Consider the following 22041-nt stretch of genomic DNA (forward strand, 5'->3'; position numbering starts at 1 on the left):
TTGAAATTTATTCAACTACAATCAATAGAAATTAGTTCCTGTAGTTTAAAAGAAGAAATACACATCTTTGATCACGTGAAAATTATTTAGACAAAGATTTAAATTATTACAAATTTAACTAATCACATTTAAACAGTGAGTCGAGTCAATGTTTCACTAAATTATTAAATAAGAATTGAAATTGTGAAAAAAATCCACATTTACAAATCAATTATTGATGTTTTAAATTGACCAAATTTAGTTAAGTTTTTAAGTTAATTTTAAAAAATGTGAATAAATTTAATGCATTGTTAAGTGAATATTTGATAGTTATAAAGTATTCATTAAATTATTATAAATGATATGAAGTTTCATATTAGAATGTAATTAGACAACTTTTTTTTCTTAAATTTTTTATTCATAGGTGAGAGTGCACTGCAAGTGAGATATTAATATCCAATTCTTTTTTTTTATAATGGTTTTTACAAAATATCAATATTTTTAATAAATGAGGTTTTATAAATGTATTTTTTCAACTCTTATGTTATTTCAAGTATAACTAAACATAAAAAATGGAAATATTTGATTTGAAATTAACATTTATTAAATATTAACACTTTCCTGGGATTCAGTGGAAATTTCAATTGAGTCTTTTCAGTTTTATCCTATTAAAACAAATTGAAAGATAAGGCTTCCTACATTTTAAGTAAACATCATAGAGACCTGTACACTATCATTTCGGCTTGTGCCGATTTCAATGTGAGAAGGTAGAAACCCCACTGAGTTTGTGGCAAAAAAAGTAAGCCATATGATCACATAACATTTATGTGGATTGATTGATTGAATGTAGAGGTTTTATGGCACAAGATCCAAAGGAGGATATGCTGCGCCAAACAATTTGTTGAGTCAGATCTACTGGTAAATTACACACAATTATTTCATTGTCATAAAATAAATGAGACTAATAAAATTGTTTATCTCAAGACACATATTTTTAAAAGTTCATCAAAATTGATAAATAGCGTAATTCTATAAAATACACATTAAAAGTAAAACGGTTCATGAATAAGAAATAAAGAGTGAATAAAATCAGATAAAACAGTTATATACAATTTAAAATGCCAATAGCTCGCAGACACATTTATGTGGATAAATTGTGTACAGCCTAACTCAGTGCTAAGTCTAAGCTCTCGAGAAACTTAAAGAGTCTTAGTTTAACAATGAACTCCACAGCTCTGGTAAAAACAGTTGACATGACCCCCCCCCCCCCACNCCCCCCCCCCCCAAAAAAAAATTAACGTTAGCTGACTTTCACAGTAACATACTGAATCTAATTGTAATATTCAATAATTTAACAGTCTATTGCATTTAAAAGGTCAAAATGTATTAGAATTTATTATACTGTAATACAACTGTTTATTGTGTTATATGGATGCAAATTCTGCAGCCCTAGAAGTGTCAATGAGCAACATCTCTCCTTGCAACAAAAATTTAATAAGAGAAAGCTGTATAACTGTTTTAGAAAATACTTTAAATAAATTAAGAGAAAAAAACACTGAAATATTAGCATTATTTTTTTTAATGTAGCCTTACTAATTAAAGATGTCAAAAGATTTAAATTCCACAGTTCAATTTTTTTTCTTAAACATCCTTTTACCATAATTACTTTTAAAAGCATTATAGTTCAAAGATTTATTACAAAACTAAAAATTTTTATTTTATGTCAAAATAAAACTAACATTTCTCATTCACTATATCTTCAGTTATAGGTTGCAACAATATTTATAATATGTTTTTTTTTTTTTTTTGCCAAACATGATAATTACAATGATTTTGTAATTCCATATAATGAATGAAGAAAAATTAATACTTACTTTGTCACCAGCCAAAATTCTGAATGAATCTATTATTTGTTCAGCTGTGTCTGAATCTGTGCTTTCTCTTGTCATGAAGTCTAAGAAAGCATCAAAATGAACATAACCCGTATTGTTAGGATCTACAACACTCATTATTCTACGGAAATCTGCCTCACCCTAAAAATATAGAATGCAGTGGTTTTATAATCAGTTTATTTTCATAAAATTCATATGTTTTATCAACTTAAAAATAAATATTTAAGTTAAAAAATTAGTTATTTCTTTAAATAAAAAAAAATTCTTCTCAATAATGCACAGGTTTTCAGAACAATTTCATAAAAGTAGTTTATACAGCACTTTAACAAAAATTGTTAACGTTAAAAACATGTAAAAATAATAATTGTGGACAAAAAATAAAAATCTTTAAAGTAAGAAATATATGAAAATTTTGTATAAATGAATATTGATTATAATAAAAATTAATATTCATCAAAATAAAACTGCTGTCACTCCTACATAGTGCAGGTAAGTCACTCTCATCGAAGTTTAATAATAGTCAGTATAAGTTTAACCAGTTAGAGAGTTTAAATAAAAGAAAAGCATCAAAATGATTTGTTAAAGCTTTGACTTTTTATTTTTAGCAAACAAACTTGAGGTGTCGTAATGTTCCTTCACAAAAACCATAACTCTATTCTTTTAACAGACAGATTTCGGAAGACATACTTTAGGTGTTACAACAAATGTTGAAAATGCTCTCTATATAAGCAAGTTTAAAATGTTTTCTTTTTTCTTACACTCCATTACCATTTTTTTCTCTTTTTTTGTGAGTGTGTGCTTTTAGTCAGCTATCACAGAAGCTTCATTTAAATTTATCTGGTTTTTTTTTCATTAAAAATTAAGTGTTTTAAATCTCCTCCACTAATTGTGTCACCGTTGAGTTACTAGGTACTACTTTTCAGAATATTGTGAAACTTCTCAATAAGTTGGGAACAGGACCTTGCAGCAAAGGTAAAACAATATGCAGCCACTATGAACATCAAGTGAACACTTATACCACTATGAACACTTACGAAGCCTCTGAGCATGAGTGTAGAAACCCGAAAAGTAAGTAATGACATTTTAATACTGATAGTTGGTGGTGGGTTATGTTTAATCCAGTGGAATGTGAGATGACGTATGTAACGACAAAGATTGTATGGGATCTGATCAGAATAGTTGACCATCCATTCACATTGGTAATTTGTATTATGTGTTTATATGTAAATAAAATGTTGTACTTTAAATAAATAGCAAACACTAACTAATTGGAACACAACCAGCCTTCACCAATAACTTAGTGAAATATACTCTTCTGCATTATTGACATTCTTGTACAAAGGTACGCAAACATGACTATTCAGCAGTACAATTTAGGAAAAAATTGAAACGTAAAAAAAGAGAAACAAAAAATCTTCAGAATTTAAAAAAATAAAAATTACCTGTCTATCATTTCGAATATTGTAGCCTAAACTGACTAGACAAGATTTGAATTCTTCAGGGGCTAAGCGACCTGTTCTATTTTTATCAAAATGATTGAATGACATTCTAAATTCATTAAGTTGTTCTCCTGTGATGCCCTTAGAGTCACGTGTCAAGATCTAAAAATAAAAGAAACAATATTACAATTTTACTTAGAAAATAATTAAAATTGTTGATAGTTTATTCTTTAATTTTTAGGTAGCTTCTCATTTAATATGCAAGAGCTTGTTATTCTAGTACACATATAGCACTAATTAAAAAGATGAAGTAATTTTTTTTATGAATTTTTAAGTAAGAAAAAAGTGTGAATACCTGGTTTTCAACTTCATTGATATTACGATGGATAGATGTCAGAAGTTGTTCCCAACCAACTCTCAGAGTCTAACAAAAGAAATTAGCATGTAGTTCGATATTCATATAACAAACATATCAATTTTATAAATGATTATTAAAAAAAAGAAAATAATTAAATAAAGATATGTAATGATTAAAAATAATTTCAATTGACAGTGTTTTGAATATTGCTAACAACTTTATTAATAAATTATTGACAAAATTTTAAAAAGTCAAATACAGTCAATGTTTGATATTATTCTGTTCTTCATAGGATACTTTGTTATATTGAACACTGTTTTGTCTGTCAAACAATATGCCATTTTTATAACTGTTGTGAGTTTGTCGAAGTTATTTATAACTGTTAATTTAGTTTGTCTTAGATTCCGTTATAAGTTGTTAGTAAAGGAATTTTAAGTATTAAAATTTTATTTTCTTAAATTTATTAATATTACCTTATTTATTAACATTAAATTATAAAGAACAGTCTAATATCAAACATAAAATATTTATTAATGCTTGATATCAGGCTAATTAATATTCATCAAAAATATTTTTTTATTAAATTATAACAAACCATTTATAAATTTGATGCAATTTTAACTTATGATTTTATCAAATATGAATAGAAATCTTAAAATTTTTATGTAAAAATCAAATTTACATTTGAATTTTTTTTTACATATATTTTTCCACATTTACAAAAGAATATTGCATTATATAGATTGAAATTTAAAATAGTAATTGCTTTGAATAACTTAAAAACATATTTTATTACAGACTAAAGTTAAATGCAGACTGTGATTAAGTACTGAGAGAGAGTTACTCTTATAGTTAACTTTGATATGCCATAAATAGCAAAAACATTTGTTGTCCGTTAAGGTAGAGATTACTTTGAAAAAAAGCTAAATTTGTATATCATTAGAAAATTCAGATAAATAAATTAATAACTTGTAAAAATAATGTTTAATTAAAGTACCTCCATTGTATATTGAGTGTATCTATTTTCAAATATCATTGCTTCTTGTATTTCCTGAAAAAAAAATAGATAAAATATTACAAAAATATAACATATTTCATAGAGACAAAAAGATTGAGTAATTTAGTAAAAATTCCAATCATTTATGTTTTACTATAAATAGCACATTTATAAACACAATTTTAAAGTTAATGATAATCTTAGTCTCTTTTTAGGAATATATAAAATTTTGCAGAGCAGTCGTATTACATTTATTTTGCATATCTTAATTTTTTTTTTAATATATCTTCATATGCTGATACTAAGAACTGAAAATCATTAAAATATTTCATGGTAAAAAGACAATCAAAAAAAATTTCACAGTAACTTTTTTATTAATGTCTATTATTTTTAATATGACATTCTCAAATTATAGAGCAAAATTTAAAAAAAAAATTGCAACATAATAATTTAGACATAAATATGCATTTCACAAGGAAGGTTTTACGATTGATAACATTATTTTTTACTTAAAAGATTTTAAAATCTTAGTGAAATAACCAAAAATATGCATCCTTTAAGAGTTTAAATTATACTATTTTTAATAAAAATACATATTTTATGTTTCCCAGTTAAAATCTTAAAAAGAAATTGATATTTAATAATTGAGTCAATTAAATGATAATTACTTGATGACATTTTTCGAGCTCATCCATATGTGGCCTATACTGTACAACACCAACTTCAAATTGTTTTAATTTGTTTAGTTGATCTTCTAAGCTTCCCTGCATTCCCATTCCAATTGCAGCCACTGAATCCATCTGCCTTTCAATCCAGGGTCCAACAGCATTAGCCTTTTCGGCAAACTTTCGCCTTAGTCTTTCATTAGCTATGGGGCAGTCAAGGAAAACAAACAAACTTGCTCAATGTATTTAAAATATTAAAAAAACATAAATATAATCTTGTAAACTAAACTCAGTGGCATGACAGCCCATAGAATGCCAAGGCTTTGGGCTCTGGGGTGCAGGAGTGGATGTTCCGGTCAGGTGGTCAGCCGAACGCGGAACCCCCAGTGTTTAGTTCCCAAGCATGCTTGGTACTCATTTATCGACCCACTGAGAGGCTGAGTCAACCTTGCCCGGCCCAAGGATCGAACCCAGGACCTGTGGCACGGAAGGGCGAAGCACTACCACTCAGCCACCGGGCATCAAATACAATCTTCAGCTAATGATTTTTTACTTAAAGTTGACAAATGTTAGCAATAAGTATTTTGTAAGTAATTTGGTCTTTTAAAAAATAAGTCAAATTCACTTAATGCAAAAATTTAAAAAAAAACCTACATATAAAAAATATACATTATATATGCTGTTTTTTATTTGAATCATTTAAAAATTGAAGTTATGACGTCTGGTAATATAAAATAATAAAAAAAATTCGAAAAAACAGCATGTAAAGAGAGGAAAATTTTAACAATATGCACCATAAATCAAAAAAAAACAATAGGTTTCTGGCTATCCAGTCTAATAGGGCTTAAAGACAACAAAACATCAGAAAAAAGTCAGATAGGACAGAGTTCCTCTTTCTACCCCATCTTCCAAATAGTTAAAAACAAGTGTCGTACACATATCGAAAAACGTACTATTTATTAAGCTTTATAAATATGAAAATTTTTAGTTTTTAATAGTTTGGAGCACAGCAGGTTGATAAGAAGAAATTTGGCAGCAAACAACCATTTTAGCAATCCTCGCTGTCCCCTCATAACAAGTTTTATAAACAGCCACTTCATTTTTTACTAGATCTGATAGTTGCAAGCAGAGATAATCAGAGTCTACTGTATATGTTTTCCATTTATAAAAGAGTTAGAATTGGTTTTTTAGAACATTATAAAAAGAGTATTCAAATTTTAAAAGTGCGTTATGATACATTGATATGAAAATTTTAGAAAAAATAAATACACATTGAAAACAAAATTAAGGATACACTGTTGTCGCATAAGCTCAGTTTGAAGAACTTGATCTCTTTTCGGTACCATTTGTTTTACATCATTCCACTTTGATGTTATGTTCTACAAAACGATAAAAATAGTACATTGATTGCGAATAAGATTTCCATAATTGGTTATAAATATTATATTACATCAATCATTGCAGTAAGTAGACAGGTGATTGAATAAGTAACACTTACAATAGCTGTTAATGTTGTATATGGGTTTTCAATTCCACCAGGTATTTGGCATTGAGTTGCAATTGTTTGTACTTCTTGAGATAAAGCTATAATAGACTTGTGTTCCTTATCAGCTTCTCCAAGTGTCTGCTTGAATTGTTCGTGGGCATCAATCAGACCCTGAAAAGTAACACAACAATAAGTTCATATCTTGTCTAACTCTAAATTTTTAATTAACTATAAATCAATTTTTTAAAATTTCATTTTGCATATTAATAATCAAAGTTTGTAAATATTATTTTTTTTTTTAAATTCATTTACTTTTATCAATACTTAATGCTTCTAAAATTGTCAATATTATTAAGAATTATTATAAAACAATCATTGAATGAATGAAAGAATAGTAATTTTTATTCAACATCCTCCTCAACAAGTCCTTCTATAATGCGGCTTTGAGGAGAACTCCTCCAGACTAAAAGTCTTTGGCTGTCTGCTACTATATTAACAAGCAAAAACACATTTTTAATTGAAGTGCAATGGAAAAATGAAGGTATCAGTTGGTTTATTCACGCTGACCTATGCCAAGATCAGACCCCTATTCGAAGTGACTTTTTCTAGTAACCATGACACGAGACTGAGGTCTGGAGGAGTTCTCCTGAAAGTCACACTAGACATGCAAAAATAAACATTAAATCATCTATGTACAGTAGAAACACTTATTCATCAATAGCAAAAAAGTTAATTATTTAACATACATTAAATTATAAAATAAATTTAATTTAAAAGTTAAATTATAATTTAAAAGCAAAATTATAATTTAAAAGTTAAACTCCATTATTATCTACATTGTCGTTTACCTTCTTTCTATTCTCAGGATAAAACCTTCATTATCACTGAAGTTGGACTTATCACAACACTAAGAAAACATTTAACGTTTTGAGCGCCATCAGACCAGGTACTTTGCTTAGAAGCACTTGTATTGAGGTTCAGCAGTGCAAAGTGCACTACTAACAGATTGTATTTGTAATAAATAAAAGTTAGACAATTCCTAAACAATTTTTAGAAATTGTCTAACTCAAAACAATTCAAATATTTATAGTTTTGTATCATAGTTTACACTGTTCGATTACAGCCTCAACAGAAAGTTCAGGGTCAGTCACCAATGACTGACTGACATGGCATTCAATGTATTACTATAAAAAATATTTTTGACTTCAATCAGTGATATTTTAAAGAGAATTTAAATTATACAAATTGTTATTTGAATCATGTTAACCTTCAAATTACTCAATAACAACCAAAGTATAAAAATAATAAGAAAAAATTAAATATGCAGTATATAAATTGATACAATTTTCAAAAGAATAATGTTATTCCGAGAATATATATATAAATGATTTAATAATTTTATGTGGTCATTGTGTACTAACATTGGATACTCAGCAAAAATAATTTCATTACTATGAAGCTTAGACTTATTACTATGAAATTTTATTTAAACAGTATGAAAAAAGTTTTTAGAACATGAAATCATTTATGCCTGAATGGAAAGTATATTTGAAACAGAAACTTAAAAATGTTAGCAACACAGGGGGAAAATATAGGCAAAATTCCATTATTTGAAAGTATTTAAAAAAGACACAATGTAAAATTTTATAATATATTTTTTTAAAGTATAATTAAAAACATTTTAATTTAAAAAATGAAATAGTTTTTTTTTTAATTGTAAATCATTAGGCTTATTAATGACTAGAATATGAAAAATAATTTTTTAACAGTACTATAGTACTATAAATGATTTAGAAAATATGAAAATATTTACTTGAATTTCTTCCATAGTATGAACTATAAACATGTCAACCAAGTCTTCTCGTGCTCCATCTAACCAGTTATTGAATGGCTGAAATATAATAAAAATAAAATTATAGTTATGTCGAGAGATAAAATAATATATGGAGAAATAATAAGCTAAACACTCACAGCAGCCCTCTTGGCAAATTCAAGATGTAATGTATCAATTTTTTCAAGCACTCTCTCAGCTTCCTATGAGAAGAGAAAAAAGAATTCACACTAAAAAATGTGTTTGAAAAAAAAAATAATCTACATAATATAGATATTTGATTTTTTATGAATTTTTCATAAGTTTTAAAATGCTTTGCTGAAAAACTCATCTGAAGCACTAAAAAAAAAAAAACTTACAGAAAATTTTTTATTATCAGGAATACTTTTCCCATTGTATTTAATAAGGAATAATTTTAACTATTATTTTTACTGTAAGAGTTTTGAATTTTTTTTCTTCTTACATTTAACTTAAAACAATTTTAATTCTCTATCAATAAACTAAAAGAATTATATGATAGAGTTTCTAGCTTAGAAATCTATAATCTGAAAATGAGGTTTTAAATAATTTTTTTAATTCAGGGGGGATTGTGAGCCCAACTCAAAAATCCTGAAAATTTCTCCAATAAAATCATTAATTTAGTATCGCAAAAAATTAATGTCTTTATAAATTTAAATCATTGATATTTTCAAAACATGAAATTCTAAATAAATTATGAATAATTAAAAATGAATAATTATGCATAAGTTTACTTTTATCTCTAATCACATTTATTATTCCACTGGAAAAAAATATTTACAAATGAAAGAGATGCCAAGTATAAATTCAAGTTCTAATATTTCTAAATTAAACATAAAATTTTCTTTAATACATAAATGTGATCAATAATTTCTTGAAATTTTTGGACCTCTGATTCCCGGAAACTTCCGGATCATGTTTACTGAAAAATCCGGATTTTTTACGGAACACAGTCATCTCTGTTTAATTAATAATAAAAATAAAAGCTAACTAAATTTGCTAATGACACCATGAAACTTGAACAGCATAGATTGGTCAAAATGAACATTATTAATGATTAATTACAAAGACGTAATAGTCCATTTGCATAATACCAAAAGATAAGAATATTTACTTCTCAAAAAGTGATTGGATTCAAATCCTTTGAAAATTAGATGACTTAAAAAGTCAGTCAATCCACTAAAACTAAATTCTTTAAAAGAGATCTTGATCCTTTATCTTTATTTCATGTCATTATTCTAACTCGATTGAAAATGGATATAAAATTTGAAAATGTACGGAATCAAGGATTGACGATGTATGCATTCAGATTCATCTGGTAAATTCCAATCCCACAAAGTTCTAGTTAGGTACTGTATTGATAGCTAAAGATGTCTTAACAAAAGTTAAAATTAAAAGTTAACTAAAAGCTAAAATTATGAACATTGTGGATAGAAATCCAACCATCAAAAAGAAAGATAAGATACAATCTAGAAGTATGGAACTCCCCAAAATTCTTCTTCAATAAAATTAAGAAAGGACATGTTCTTAAACAACCCCTATTGCTTTTGCTGACAAAGCACACTATTTTGTCAAAATTTTCAATTAATATTTTACACAAATGTGGTTGAATTTAATTAATACAGCACTCAATTTCCGCTTTCAAAGCGTGGGCCTGTTGACATAATTGTTAAATTTTAAAAAAAATATAAAACAGTGAAAGAGGTTCGATGGCAAAATCAAAAAGAGAAGCAAATTTTGATTGCCGAAAAAACTATATTATACAGTAAGAGAATAGCTCAACAGTGCTTAAATTATTATTAATTAATAAAAAATAACAACAAAAATGTATGTAACTTTTTAATTTTAATAGCCTGTAACTGTTAACTTTTATTGTGAATATTTTTTGAGGGGACAGGACATATGATCTTTTGACTGACTAGTCAACTTGCCCCTGCTTAGCAGTATTTTATATTGATGAAAAAGAATATCTGACCTCTAAAGCACTTCTTCGTTTCTGTGTGAGTGTTCCTAATCTATCCCACTGGTCACATATCCTTTGGCACCTTGCATTGACTGATGCTGCATCGTGATAGTCTAGAGCACTAAAAGAAAAAATATATTCTCAAATACAAGCATTAAATAGTTTTAAACATGTCAAAAGCACAGTTTGAAATAATGGTAAAAAAAATAAAAGGTGTTTAACAAATACTAACTTTAATTCTTGAGCAATGGCAGCAATTTGTTCCACACGATCTTGATGTGCAGCTAAATCACTTTCAAAAGCTTCATGCTTTTTCTTTAATGCCTACAAAAATAAACAGAAAAATTAATTTCTTGCTAATACTTCAATTAAGCATAAATACTGCAATACATTTACATTTTGTGGCATTTTCAAATTATTTGGAGCCATATGAATTGGAAACCATATGAACCGAGAATGCCTTTTTTAAGATAATAAACGAGAGCCAAATTCTAGAAGAAGACTTATCTTGCAGATAAAACTGTTACAATTTGGGTGGCTAATTTTAAAAGAGGTGAACAACAAAAGTGTCTACAATAGGATATCTGTTGAGGCACAACACTATAAAGCAAAAAGTCACAAAATAGTTCAGGAAGACCCCCAAAACACTAAGAGAATGAAATATCAATCTAAATTGAACTTGTAAAAATAACTTTAATAAATTTTTCTGTGTGCACAATGAGGGCTACATTTAGGAAAGAACTTAAAGAAAAAAACAGTTTAATCAAACCAATAGCGCTGCTCATAAATTTATCATTAACAGCAACAAAAAATTAAAGAGTTGATGTATATATTGCGATCATGGGTGCAAGTTGGAAAAAAGGCAAAGACTGAAAATTTCTTGACTGAAATACCGAACATACACAAAACCCCTTCGACATATGCAAAATTTCTAAGAAAGCTTTACCATAATACATCAAGTTTAAATACTGTACAAAAAATATTTGTTCATTTCTCTTTTAATAAAATAGCAACAGGACATAAGAAAGTAGACCAATAACGTAGACCTAAAAAATATTTTTAAGGACAGAAAAAAAAATTCCGATTTCCGTCTTCGAGTAAGTCTTGTTTCCGTCTTACTTCCGTCCGCGGACATTTTTGAAAGACGGAAATCCGTCCTGGGGACGGAAGACTTGCACCCATGATTGCAATTAGTATCCCATATTAATCAAAATTATCCTTCAACCATTTTCTCATTTTTAGAATCTTAAGAAATGATGAAAAAGGTGTAAATTTTACTGTAAATATTTGTTCTTAGAACATTTAAACATTTCATAAAAGGGGAATTAGAGGATTTAATAGTTTAATAATAGTTTAGATAAGATTAAATTTTTAAAAAAAATACCTTTGCAATTTCAATAACTAAAAAAATTTTATATTAAAACACTTGTAATTAAAGGAAAACAAAATACATTGCCAAGCATAGAAAACAAATACATACTTTAAGCTCGTTCAGTTTGCAGTTTCTAAAGTCTTGACTTTGTAACATTTCTTCCTTGCCCTGAGTCCAATCTTCGTGAATATCAGCTTTGTGCTTAAATTTTTGGGCCAAATGATCCAGGCGCTCTAACCTGTAAAAAAACAAAAATTATTAGTGAGGTAAAATTTCATTTATATTTAATAGTCAAACTATGATAAAAATCATCAACTATACCACCAGAGAGAAATGGAGAAAAATATACATTATTGCACACAATTTGTATAACATTTATCACTATCCTTTTTTTGATAATGCAAGTTGCACAAAAAGAAGTGTTGAGTAGTAGAAATACAGAACTAAATTTATAATGCTAAAATTTTAAAACAAATATTAATTTTTTTAATTTTATCCAACATTAGTATGATATTTTTAAATTCCTTACATAAATATTGCCAGTAAAAAATTCCTAATTATATAGTAATATAGTTATAAAAATTAAAAGGTGAGAGAAATATCAACTTAATTTTATAATAGAATATACAATGTGTAAAACAATACATCAATTTGTAAAGATTTTTTAAAGCAAATATTAACCTCATCATTTCAGATAAGAGCCATTCTTCAAATCCCTTTTCTGCCATTTCCAGCCCTTTCCATGCATTAGCAATATCCTAAACAACATAAATTCAAATAAATCAATACACAGAACAATATATTATCAAAATATTAATTTTTTTCTGGCAGTTATACTCACAGACACCATTTTCCCTTCAGATGGTAAGTAGGCAGGCCTATTACTAAGTCGAAGCTTGGTTTGAAGTGTGTTGAAATTAGTTTCCAGCTTAGCCTTTTGCTCAACACGTGGGGGTTTGTGGATTCTACGGTAATTTCTGAATTCATCCAGTTTTTTATGAACCCCAACAAGAGTGTTATCAGTCGTTCTGTTCTCAAGCCATGGAGTAGTTTTTCTGATCCAATCCAATAACTGTTAAGGAAATAAATATGTTATCATACAAAAGGTAGATAATTATAAATAAATAAAAAAAAAACAGCAAGGCAAATAAATTAAATATTACTTTTCATAAAAAAATTTTTTTTTTTTAAAGTGAAATTCAAATGAAATTTTTACTAAATGTTTTAAAGATGTTATAAATACATTTGAAAAGAAAAACAAAAAATTTTTCGACAGAGTAAAATAACTTTAAAAAAATTATTTTACTTTCTTCAGTTTAATTTATAATTTATGAAATTTAATCTGTACAATACATAATGCTTAAAGAAATAACTAATATTATATCGGGTACAATGACACTTACATCACTAGCCAATTTTTCATACTCTTCCATTAGTCTTTCATTTTCTTGATTAACTTTCAGTACTTTACAGATACGGTTGGCAGCAGTTTCAGCCTAAAAGATATTAGATCGACATTACAGTTAGATATTTTAAACACAAAATAATATCTGGGCAATCATTATGTTAAAAAATATTCTTAAAATAGAACTAAAAGAAAAGAAACTATCGAACTACATTTAAGACCTTGACTTAACAATTATCTCGTTATACCCAATTGGCCGAGTTATTTTTAAATTAAGAGATTAAACTGAAATTTTTTTCTACTCTAATATCTCAAAGAGTTGGAGGAGGAAATAAATAAATGAAAGTACATAACATAAAATTTAAAATAACATTAAAATGATTAACATTTTAAGATGTTATTTGGTATATTATATTTGATATACTTTTTAGAATTTGCATAAAGCACATCAAATGAACTATCCATACTTGTATATCATATATAGTAAACTATATTTCCATACAAAATAGATTTAACTGTTTAAATTTTGCAAAAAATTTAAAAATTTTTAATTTTTAGAAAGACCTTCTACAATAATACAGTGATGTAACTTTTTACAACAAATGTTAATAATAAGTTATTTTATAGCAATTAGCTACATTTAAAAGACAATTTAATTTCTTCAGATAGAAAAACTCATTATTAATAAGGAGTTTTAAAATAAAGACACAGTGAGATACACATCTAATCGTAATCTTAAGCTTAAACAAAATTAGTTTAAGGAAAGTCTAGACTTTCAAGAATTTAGAAAATTATCTCTTGTGATTAAATTGTGATTTTCTTTTAAATTTTTTAAAACATGAACATAAATGAGCAAGTTTTTTAAAAAAATATCAGATCTTTCCTTTGAATTCTTAAATATGTATTTTTTTAAAATTTAGGAAAAAAAGGCACATTTTTAAAAAAAATTATGTGTTTATTATTCATTAAATCATCAATATCAAATAATGTAAGAAAACATATTAGAGCGATCAAATTGCTAAAATACTTCTCCAGAATTAAGATAATTTAGAATAATTTTTTTCTCGTATGTAAATGTGTTTTCATGCTATTTAAGCATTAATGGCTGGCTTAAAATATTTAGAAAGGAAAAAACCTCACAATTACAAAATAATCAAAATTATACAGAATTTGAAGAAAAATCAATAGTTTAAATGTATACTATAACCTTATTTGACCAACATACAGAGAAGAATGCCTTTAATTCTTCAGTTTAATATTTTCAGGGCTCAAAGACACTGCTTAAAAATAGTTCCGTTCGGGATAGAATCTCAAGTGACCAGGGCTTTGTACCAGAGTACTTGCCCACTCCCAATCTTAGACAATCCATACCCAGTTTTAAACATTCTTTTTCTTTCTGAATGCCATTCAGAAGCTTATTTTAAAAGTATTGATTTTCTAGAACTTCTTTCATCATCTGTATAACTGAGGACTAATAATATGAAATGACAGAAGTACCCAAAAGCATAAAATCTTATTTTTGTGAGAAAAAAATAATTAAATGCCAAGCTTAACAAACTTGAGCGCTTGAAATTAGAAGCTTAGTAGTAAGAATTTATAAAAAGAACCAAAGATTCTGTTGATTCAATGAGAAAGAGGAAATGAAGATGAAAACTCTAAAAATGTCAGTATAAAAACATTAAAAATTGAATTTTTTTACATCAAAAAGATATTTATTAAAAAATTAAATTATAAAAATAAAAATATAAAAAAATATTAGAAAATTAAAATAGAAGTTTAGGATCCCTAGAAGAACCCTATAGAAATGTAATAAAAAATCACTAAGTAGTGGGGAACTTTTATTTATTTCATTTTCCTCAACAGTTTCCTCTTTTGTTCTCATATTTAGTTCTCAATTTCCATCGTATAATCAATAAGGCTAGGAAAATTTTCAATACTTTAGTTCCAAATTAAACACAATATCTGCAGATAGATACTATAAAATATGCTGAACAAAGCAAAAGATTCACTCTTGGTGATTTAACATTTCGGAAAAAAAATACACACTAAAGAACATACAGTAAATATATTTAAAAAATGTTTAAATATCATTCAAATGTTACATAAACAGGCATAGAATCCTTTCGGTACTATAATGAAGTACTATCTTCAGTGTTGAAGCAAAGGTAGAAAAAGAGCCAAAAGAGCTAGCAGGGGTCTATTTAGAAGAAATTTGGGTCCGTTAACGGACCCTTCAAAAAATATCTTTTCATAAAAACTGACCCTTCACAAAATATTTTAACTTAAAATGGACCCTTCCAAAATGATTTTTCTTTTAATCGATCCCTTCACAAATTTGTTTATCTTCATTATTGTTCTGTTAATCGAATGAACCCTTCCCAGGGCAGAAAGATGGATGTAACAGTTTTGTCTTCGGCAGACGATTTTTCCATTATTCGTCCGCAATGAATATTCTGAGTTCAGCAGCATAGGCTAAATACCAAATATTTGTATGTTTCATCTCGAATTTAGAAGCAGCTACTGCTGTTTATTTTTGAAAATTTAATTATTTCATTATAATTTTACAGTGCCGAGCATAACCTTGTATCTATTTACAATTTAAAAACTCCTTGAAAAAGTTTTTTGCAATAACCGGACCCTATTTGCACAAATTCATAAAATCGGACCCTGGTTGAAAGAAAGTGAGTAATTTTTTCACAATTTCACTAAAACCGGACCTTTCACAAAATGTCTGGACAGATCCCTGGTTTGGGAATAAAAACAAATTCCTTAATCCTATAAGACAATCCTCTTTTTCCCTATTGCAGTTAATTGTGCTCTGTCTTGTAATGCAAGTAAAAATATTTTTTTTCTACTTTCATTCTTGTAGTACATACAAATAACTATACTTAATTCTGTGATTAATATTACAATTATTATAATTATAATTGGTGGTAAGTAAATTTAATATGAGACCATAAAGGTCTAACTTCATTTATGTGCAATGTTAACCTTGCTTGATATGTAGAACAATGAATTAATGTAATTATCAAATAACCCTTGATGGTTATATTACCTGCTTAGCACCAGAGAATGTGTGGTAATAAGAAGACACATAGGTCATAACAGCACGTTCATCGGGCATGGGAGTATTGTTGATGTCTGTAGAAAATGACAACACATAACAAAGCAAGCAATGAAAAGGGTAAAAAACATCAACTACACTTTACCTGCATTGCACCCTGGAAGGCATGATAGTAACAAGAGACATAAGTCATGACCGCACGCTCATCAGGTTTGGGAGTGTTGACCATGTCTGAGGAAAGCAACATAACCAATAGTCAATTATACGTTTGTTCGAGAGATTTGTTGGTTAGTTGTTCACTCCCATGCAGTTCAAACAAGTAACGAAATCAGAATCTCAATCACACAATATTCTTCTTAACAAATATTGTGATTTTGTTTCGCAGCATAACTCGTGCAACGATGATAAATGTGTATCAATTTGTGGAAAGTAATAGATCATTTAAGTCAGGGATACACAACCTATGTCTGATATTTAAAATGTGGCCCCATAAGACTTTTGATTTGGCCCTTGGGATTGTCTTAAACATTAACAAAAATATTAAAGTGAAAAAAGTATTTTTTAAAACTCTGCTCTGTAACAAAAAGAAAAAGTTACTATAGATCACATTAGAATCATTGCATGTTTTGTTTATGATATAGTTTAGAGTTAGAGTTTGTGATGTTATTTTTTTTTCAAATTTGAACAAATAAATAAGAGAAAAAGAGAGAATTTCCTAATTTTAAAAAAGATAGAAAATGAAATTATATATATTACAAAATTCCTATCATTATCAGCATATTAATTGGATACTGTATTAGTAACTTGAGTTATAAATTTTGTTTCCTAAATATTAGTAAACAGTATAATTGTTGGTGTAAATTAAAATATTAAGTTTTGTGTTTTGTTATGTATTCTTATAAATTGATTGCAATAATATGCTCTGTAATATTTTTACTATACAGTAAACTCACGATTATCAGAGGGTGGATTATCAGTTTTGCGTATCACCTGTGCTTCCCTTTTTCTAGAAATGATAAACAATATTCATGTAATTAGTAATTAGTGTAATCATGTAATTAGTGTATATTAGTAACTTGAGTTATAAATTTTGTTTCCTAAATATTAGTAAACAGTATAATTGTTGATGTAAATTAAAATGTTAATTTTTGTGTTTTGTTATGTATTCTTATAAATTAATTGCAATAATATGCTTTGTAATATTTTTACTATACAGTAAACTCACAATTATCAGCGGGTGGATTATCAGTTTTGCGTATCATCTGCGCTTTCCTTCTTATTGCAATGATAAACAACATAGCGTTTAGAATTGAAAATAAATAAATCCATAGAGGTGGAACCATTTTAGGAGATTTAATAACAACATACTTTACTTCCCTTCTCGTCTTTGAACAGCCGACCCAATTTTTGGGTTTACGACTACTAATGTTCAACTCTGTAGCCTTGTAATTTTGAACCCAATCCAGAAGACAAGGGAACTCTTGGATCAAGTATTGGGAGAAATTTGCCTTTGTGGAGCACTTTTTTGATGGAACTAGTCCGCATTTGTGTTACATGGAGTAGAAAACCATGAGAACCTCCCATGGTTAGCCTGACAACAAGGGGACTCTAACCCATGATCCGTCCACCACTGAGGATATTTCACGTCTACACTGTGGTCGATGCACGCCGGATGCGGAATTCGCATTGACCAGCCATCGCCAGGATCGAGCTCTGGTTCACCTGATTGGAAGGCGAACGCTCTATCCCCTGAGCCATCGTGGCTCAACATACTTTACTAGCAAACAATCTTGCTCATAGCACACAGCATAACAATTAATCAAATACAGGGCTTACATTTAACGATTGAAGCTTCAAGTACAATGCTTCATAAAAAAGGAGCATTGAAAGGTTGAAAATGGAAAGGCATTTATTTAGTCAACATGTAACACATTCTTGGAATTTTCATGAGTTAAAAAATTGATAAGTAACAAATGAGGCCACAGGACACTTATACCCCTAAAACAAAAAGAATGACGCAAGGCTTTGAATAATTTATGGGCCATATGCATGATTTTGAAGTGTTATCAGTTGTTTATTTCTAGTTTTGTTACTGTTAGAGATTTTAAAAATCATGTAAATGCAATAAATCTTTATAAGAACTAATTCATGTGTTTCAAACTATGTTTTTTGCATTCCTTTTTCAAAAATGTTTGATCCTTGTAGTGCCTGTTTTATTTTAGCCTCTTGCCTTTTCAACAATAAGAAACAAAAAAAAATTGACAGGATTTTTCCTACAGAAATTTAAAAAAAATAAATATGAAGAAAATCTGAAGAAAACTGCTAAAAATAAATATTAAAATTTATCATTTATGTTTTATTTTTAAAAAAAGGACATTTCTTTTTTAAGTGTTTTGCGGATTATTTACAAATTCGCTTAAAAGCGCTAAGTGGCCACTCAATTCCATGGATAATCGGAGTTTACTGAAGTTGTTTAGCTTGATTTACATTGAAACTTTTATTTATTCATTTTAAATTATATTGCGTGCACTTTAGTAAAAAATCAGTTATGCTCATGTAAAGCATTCACATTACTTTCACACAATTTAAATACACTCAGCACTTTTAAAAATATAGTTTTTTTAGCTCTGAGCCTCATATTTTTTAATTACTGTTGCCTTACTATTCAAAGATGGTAGTGCACCCCTGACTTAAAGTGTCATTTTTATTTACTATTTAAAAACTTGATATTAATTTCATTTTCAATTTTATAAATGTCTTTGAAATACAAGTTTCAGGTATTTATGGTATTTCATGCATTTATTAGAATAGTCACACCTTGCTTTAGTCTACTTGCTACTCATGCATTATTGTTCAAAATTATAACAAAAATATCATATTCTAATTTTAAAAAAATACACAGCAATCACAAAATATATCTCTTAATAATCATTAAACAAATGCATTATTAAGTTAATTCAAAAGACAAAGGCAATATTTCAAATTATTTTTATAATAACTTCTAAGAAATAATAAAATTAAATATACTAAAGTTTATTAGCAAACAAAAGTCTGTTTTAAATACCAATTAAAAAGTCAAATAATTCTTGAATGCTTATTGTTTCAGTATGCTGTTTGGTTCCACGAAACCACTTTCAAAAAATATACTTTGTCAAAAAATATACCATTTATTCAAATTTTTATATTTCTCTAAACAAAAACTTAAGCTTTTAATAGTAAAACTGTTCTTGCTAAAGCAGGAAAAAAAATTTTAAATAAAAATTGTTGGGTTGAAAAAAGTTGTTTTACTCACAAATTGCTTTTAAATACAATTTGATTTTAACAAAACTGCAAACATGTTTTAGAGTAATTCAAAAGTGCCAATAAATTAGTTTAATTTTTAAAGCAAAAAGAATATTTTAAATTGAGTGACAAACTCAATTATACTCACAACATAACTAACATTTACATATCATTTAGTTTTCCTATATCATACTATTTATTATATCCAATGTTTTTAATTAAAAACTCAATTTATAAACAAATAAAATAAAGTCATAATTTTAAATTTTGAGCAATGAAATATATTTTTAAAATTAAATTTTAATATCTTCATATAATTATGATATTAGTACAGTAAATAGATTATAAAAAAACATATCTCATGAATACACCACTCATTTGCTTTGACTAAGATAAACTTAGAATATTTCACCCTTTAAAAATAATAAAAGGAGGAAAATACATAAAATATTATCTTTCCACAAATAAAATTGTTTAAATAAAAAACGTTTATAATTTTTGATACAAAAATTAAGTTTCTAATACAGCAAATGAATGATGTAGAAATTTCAAAATGCACACTCTTTAAAATAATCATGCAAGTTTGCAGCATTTTGAAACATGCAAGCTAAACATATAAATATAATAAAATAAAACTATAGAAAAATCTAGAATTTACCAAGATCTAGACATTTATTACAAAAAAAGTGACATCAAAGCGACAGGTAGCAAAAAGAAGAAAAATTGCATATAGTGCAAATATTAATATATAATATGAAAAATAAACAAATTTTTGATTTCTCAAAGGAAGAAAATAAATTCCTTTGCAAAGCAGTAAAATTTAAAAAATAATTAAAGCCCTAATGGACCACTAATAAAATCTGACAAAATATAAGAATATGCAAAATATTATTGTCCTATAGTCTAATGTTTCTAATAATAATAATAAAATGCAGAACTTTATAATTATTCAAATAATATAATTTAATTCAAATAATATAATATAATTTGCGTAACAAGTAACAAAAACTAAATATAAATTAAGTATATAATGTATTGATGGAACTCAAATTAGTTATAAATCTCCTACATTAGTCATTTATATAATTATACATATATATTTTTTAATGTTTTCTCTTAATAAATAAGAAATATATTTTCTTGAAATATAAGTTAAAAAATTAATTATCCAGCAACGTTAAAAAATAATCCTCTACTGATTCTTAATTTTGAAATGAGTATTAAATACTGATAACTTTTTTTTTGTAATAACATATTACGTATAAGATTTATTTTTTTAGCATATTACTGTAAATCTAAAAAATCATCATTGAAGATAAAAAAAAATAATAATAATAATAATAACTAAAAATCACATGTAGAGTAACAATGACTTCAAAATGAAAATAAAATTAGATTTCTTACAAAATAAAAAGTTAGGAAAAATAAAAACAATCAAAAATAGCCTATTAAAACTTTATACGAGATTTATGTTTAGCATATCACCATGGATCTAGTAAAATATGATATAACAAAAAATATATATATATAAAACGTAAGTTAAATGGGAAAAATAAAAATAAAATTATTTTAAAAAATATTTGAGATTTCATTTTTTATTCATGTAAAAAGTACATTAAAAGTATCAATTTTACTTAAATTTTCATTTAATGCAATATCTTATACACAAGAATTAAAAATTATCTCAAATGAAATAATCCTCTACTAATCCTCCTAATGAAATAATCCTCTACAATCATCAGATCAAACTTTAAAATGATTATATTATAAGTTACATTTCACTTTATGAAGTTCATAAAATTAATTATCATCAGCATTAAAAACTTCTTGAAAATTCTCAGCGTAATGAACTTTAAAGGTATGTGGAAATAAGATTTAATTCTAAAAAGTGAAAAGCCATGCAAAATTGCAAAATATTTAAAGCAGTCGAGTTCATGCATTAATATATTTAATTCTAAATACCTTCAGGATCTAACATTCTTGGGATATTCAGATATTTTTCAGCTACATCAAATGCCAAATTCAAATTATGAATAGGATTATCCTGTGAACAAATATAATAATCAATACTCATATTTATCAATTTCAGCCAATATTTCAACAATTTTTGTTGGATTTGAATCTCCATTAGGGAAGAGGAAGAGTATGATTTGGTTTTTATTTTGAAATTTAACTGTTCTTTAAATAAGTTCTCATTTCGAAAGAATTAATATAGCATCCAAATTGAACAACCATTAAAGAAAATTTTTCTTACTGATTTATTTACTGACTATTTCGAAAGAATATAGCA

At 26.9% G+C, this 22041-nt stretch overlaps 1 protein-coding gene across 5 annotated transcripts in view; it reads right to left on the reverse strand.

Moving 5' to 3' along the window:
* The window catches only part of LOC107438082 (alpha actinin), a 70214-nt gene that overhangs the window by 1092 nt on the left and 47081 nt on the right, over nt 1–22041 (reverse strand). For 3 of the 5 annotated variants that reach the window (XM_043045006.2, XM_016050265.4, XM_043045007.2), the window contains exons 7-23: nt 21714–21795; nt 16461–16546; nt 13404–13496; nt 12842–13072; nt 12682–12758; nt 12109–12238; nt 10861–10952; nt 10641–10749; nt 8788–8850; nt 8630–8707; nt 6829–6987; nt 6625–6709; nt 5334–5533; nt 4666–4719; nt 3666–3734; nt 3314–3472; nt 1854–2012 (exon numbers count right to left, since the gene is read on the reverse strand). In XM_043045006.2, coding sequence (XP_042900940.1) covers nt 1854–2012; nt 3314–3472; nt 3666–3734; nt 4666–4719; nt 5334–5533; nt 6625–6709; nt 6829–6987; nt 8630–8707; nt 8788–8850; nt 10641–10749; nt 10861–10952; nt 12109–12238; nt 12682–12758; nt 12842–13072; nt 13404–13496; nt 16461–16546; nt 21714–21795 — 1926 coding nt within the window. Of the gene's footprint in view, nt 1–1853; nt 2013–3313; nt 3473–3665; nt 3735–4665; nt 4720–5333; nt 5534–6624; nt 6710–6828; nt 6988–8629; nt 8708–8787; nt 8851–10640; nt 10750–10860; nt 10953–12108; nt 12239–12681; nt 12759–12841; nt 13073–13403; nt 13497–16460; nt 16547–16614; nt 16701–21713; nt 21796–22041 lie in introns of all 5 variants that reach the window. The other 2 variants (XM_016050258.3, XM_071185153.1) reach the window with 1 other exon arrangement.

This window comes from Parasteatoda tepidariorum, chromosome 9, assembly GCF_043381705.1.
Source record: "Parasteatoda tepidariorum isolate YZ-2023 chromosome 9, CAS_Ptep_4.0, whole genome shotgun sequence".
Taxonomy (NCBI): Eukaryota; Metazoa; Arthropoda; class Arachnida; order Araneae; family Theridiidae; genus Parasteatoda; species Parasteatoda tepidariorum.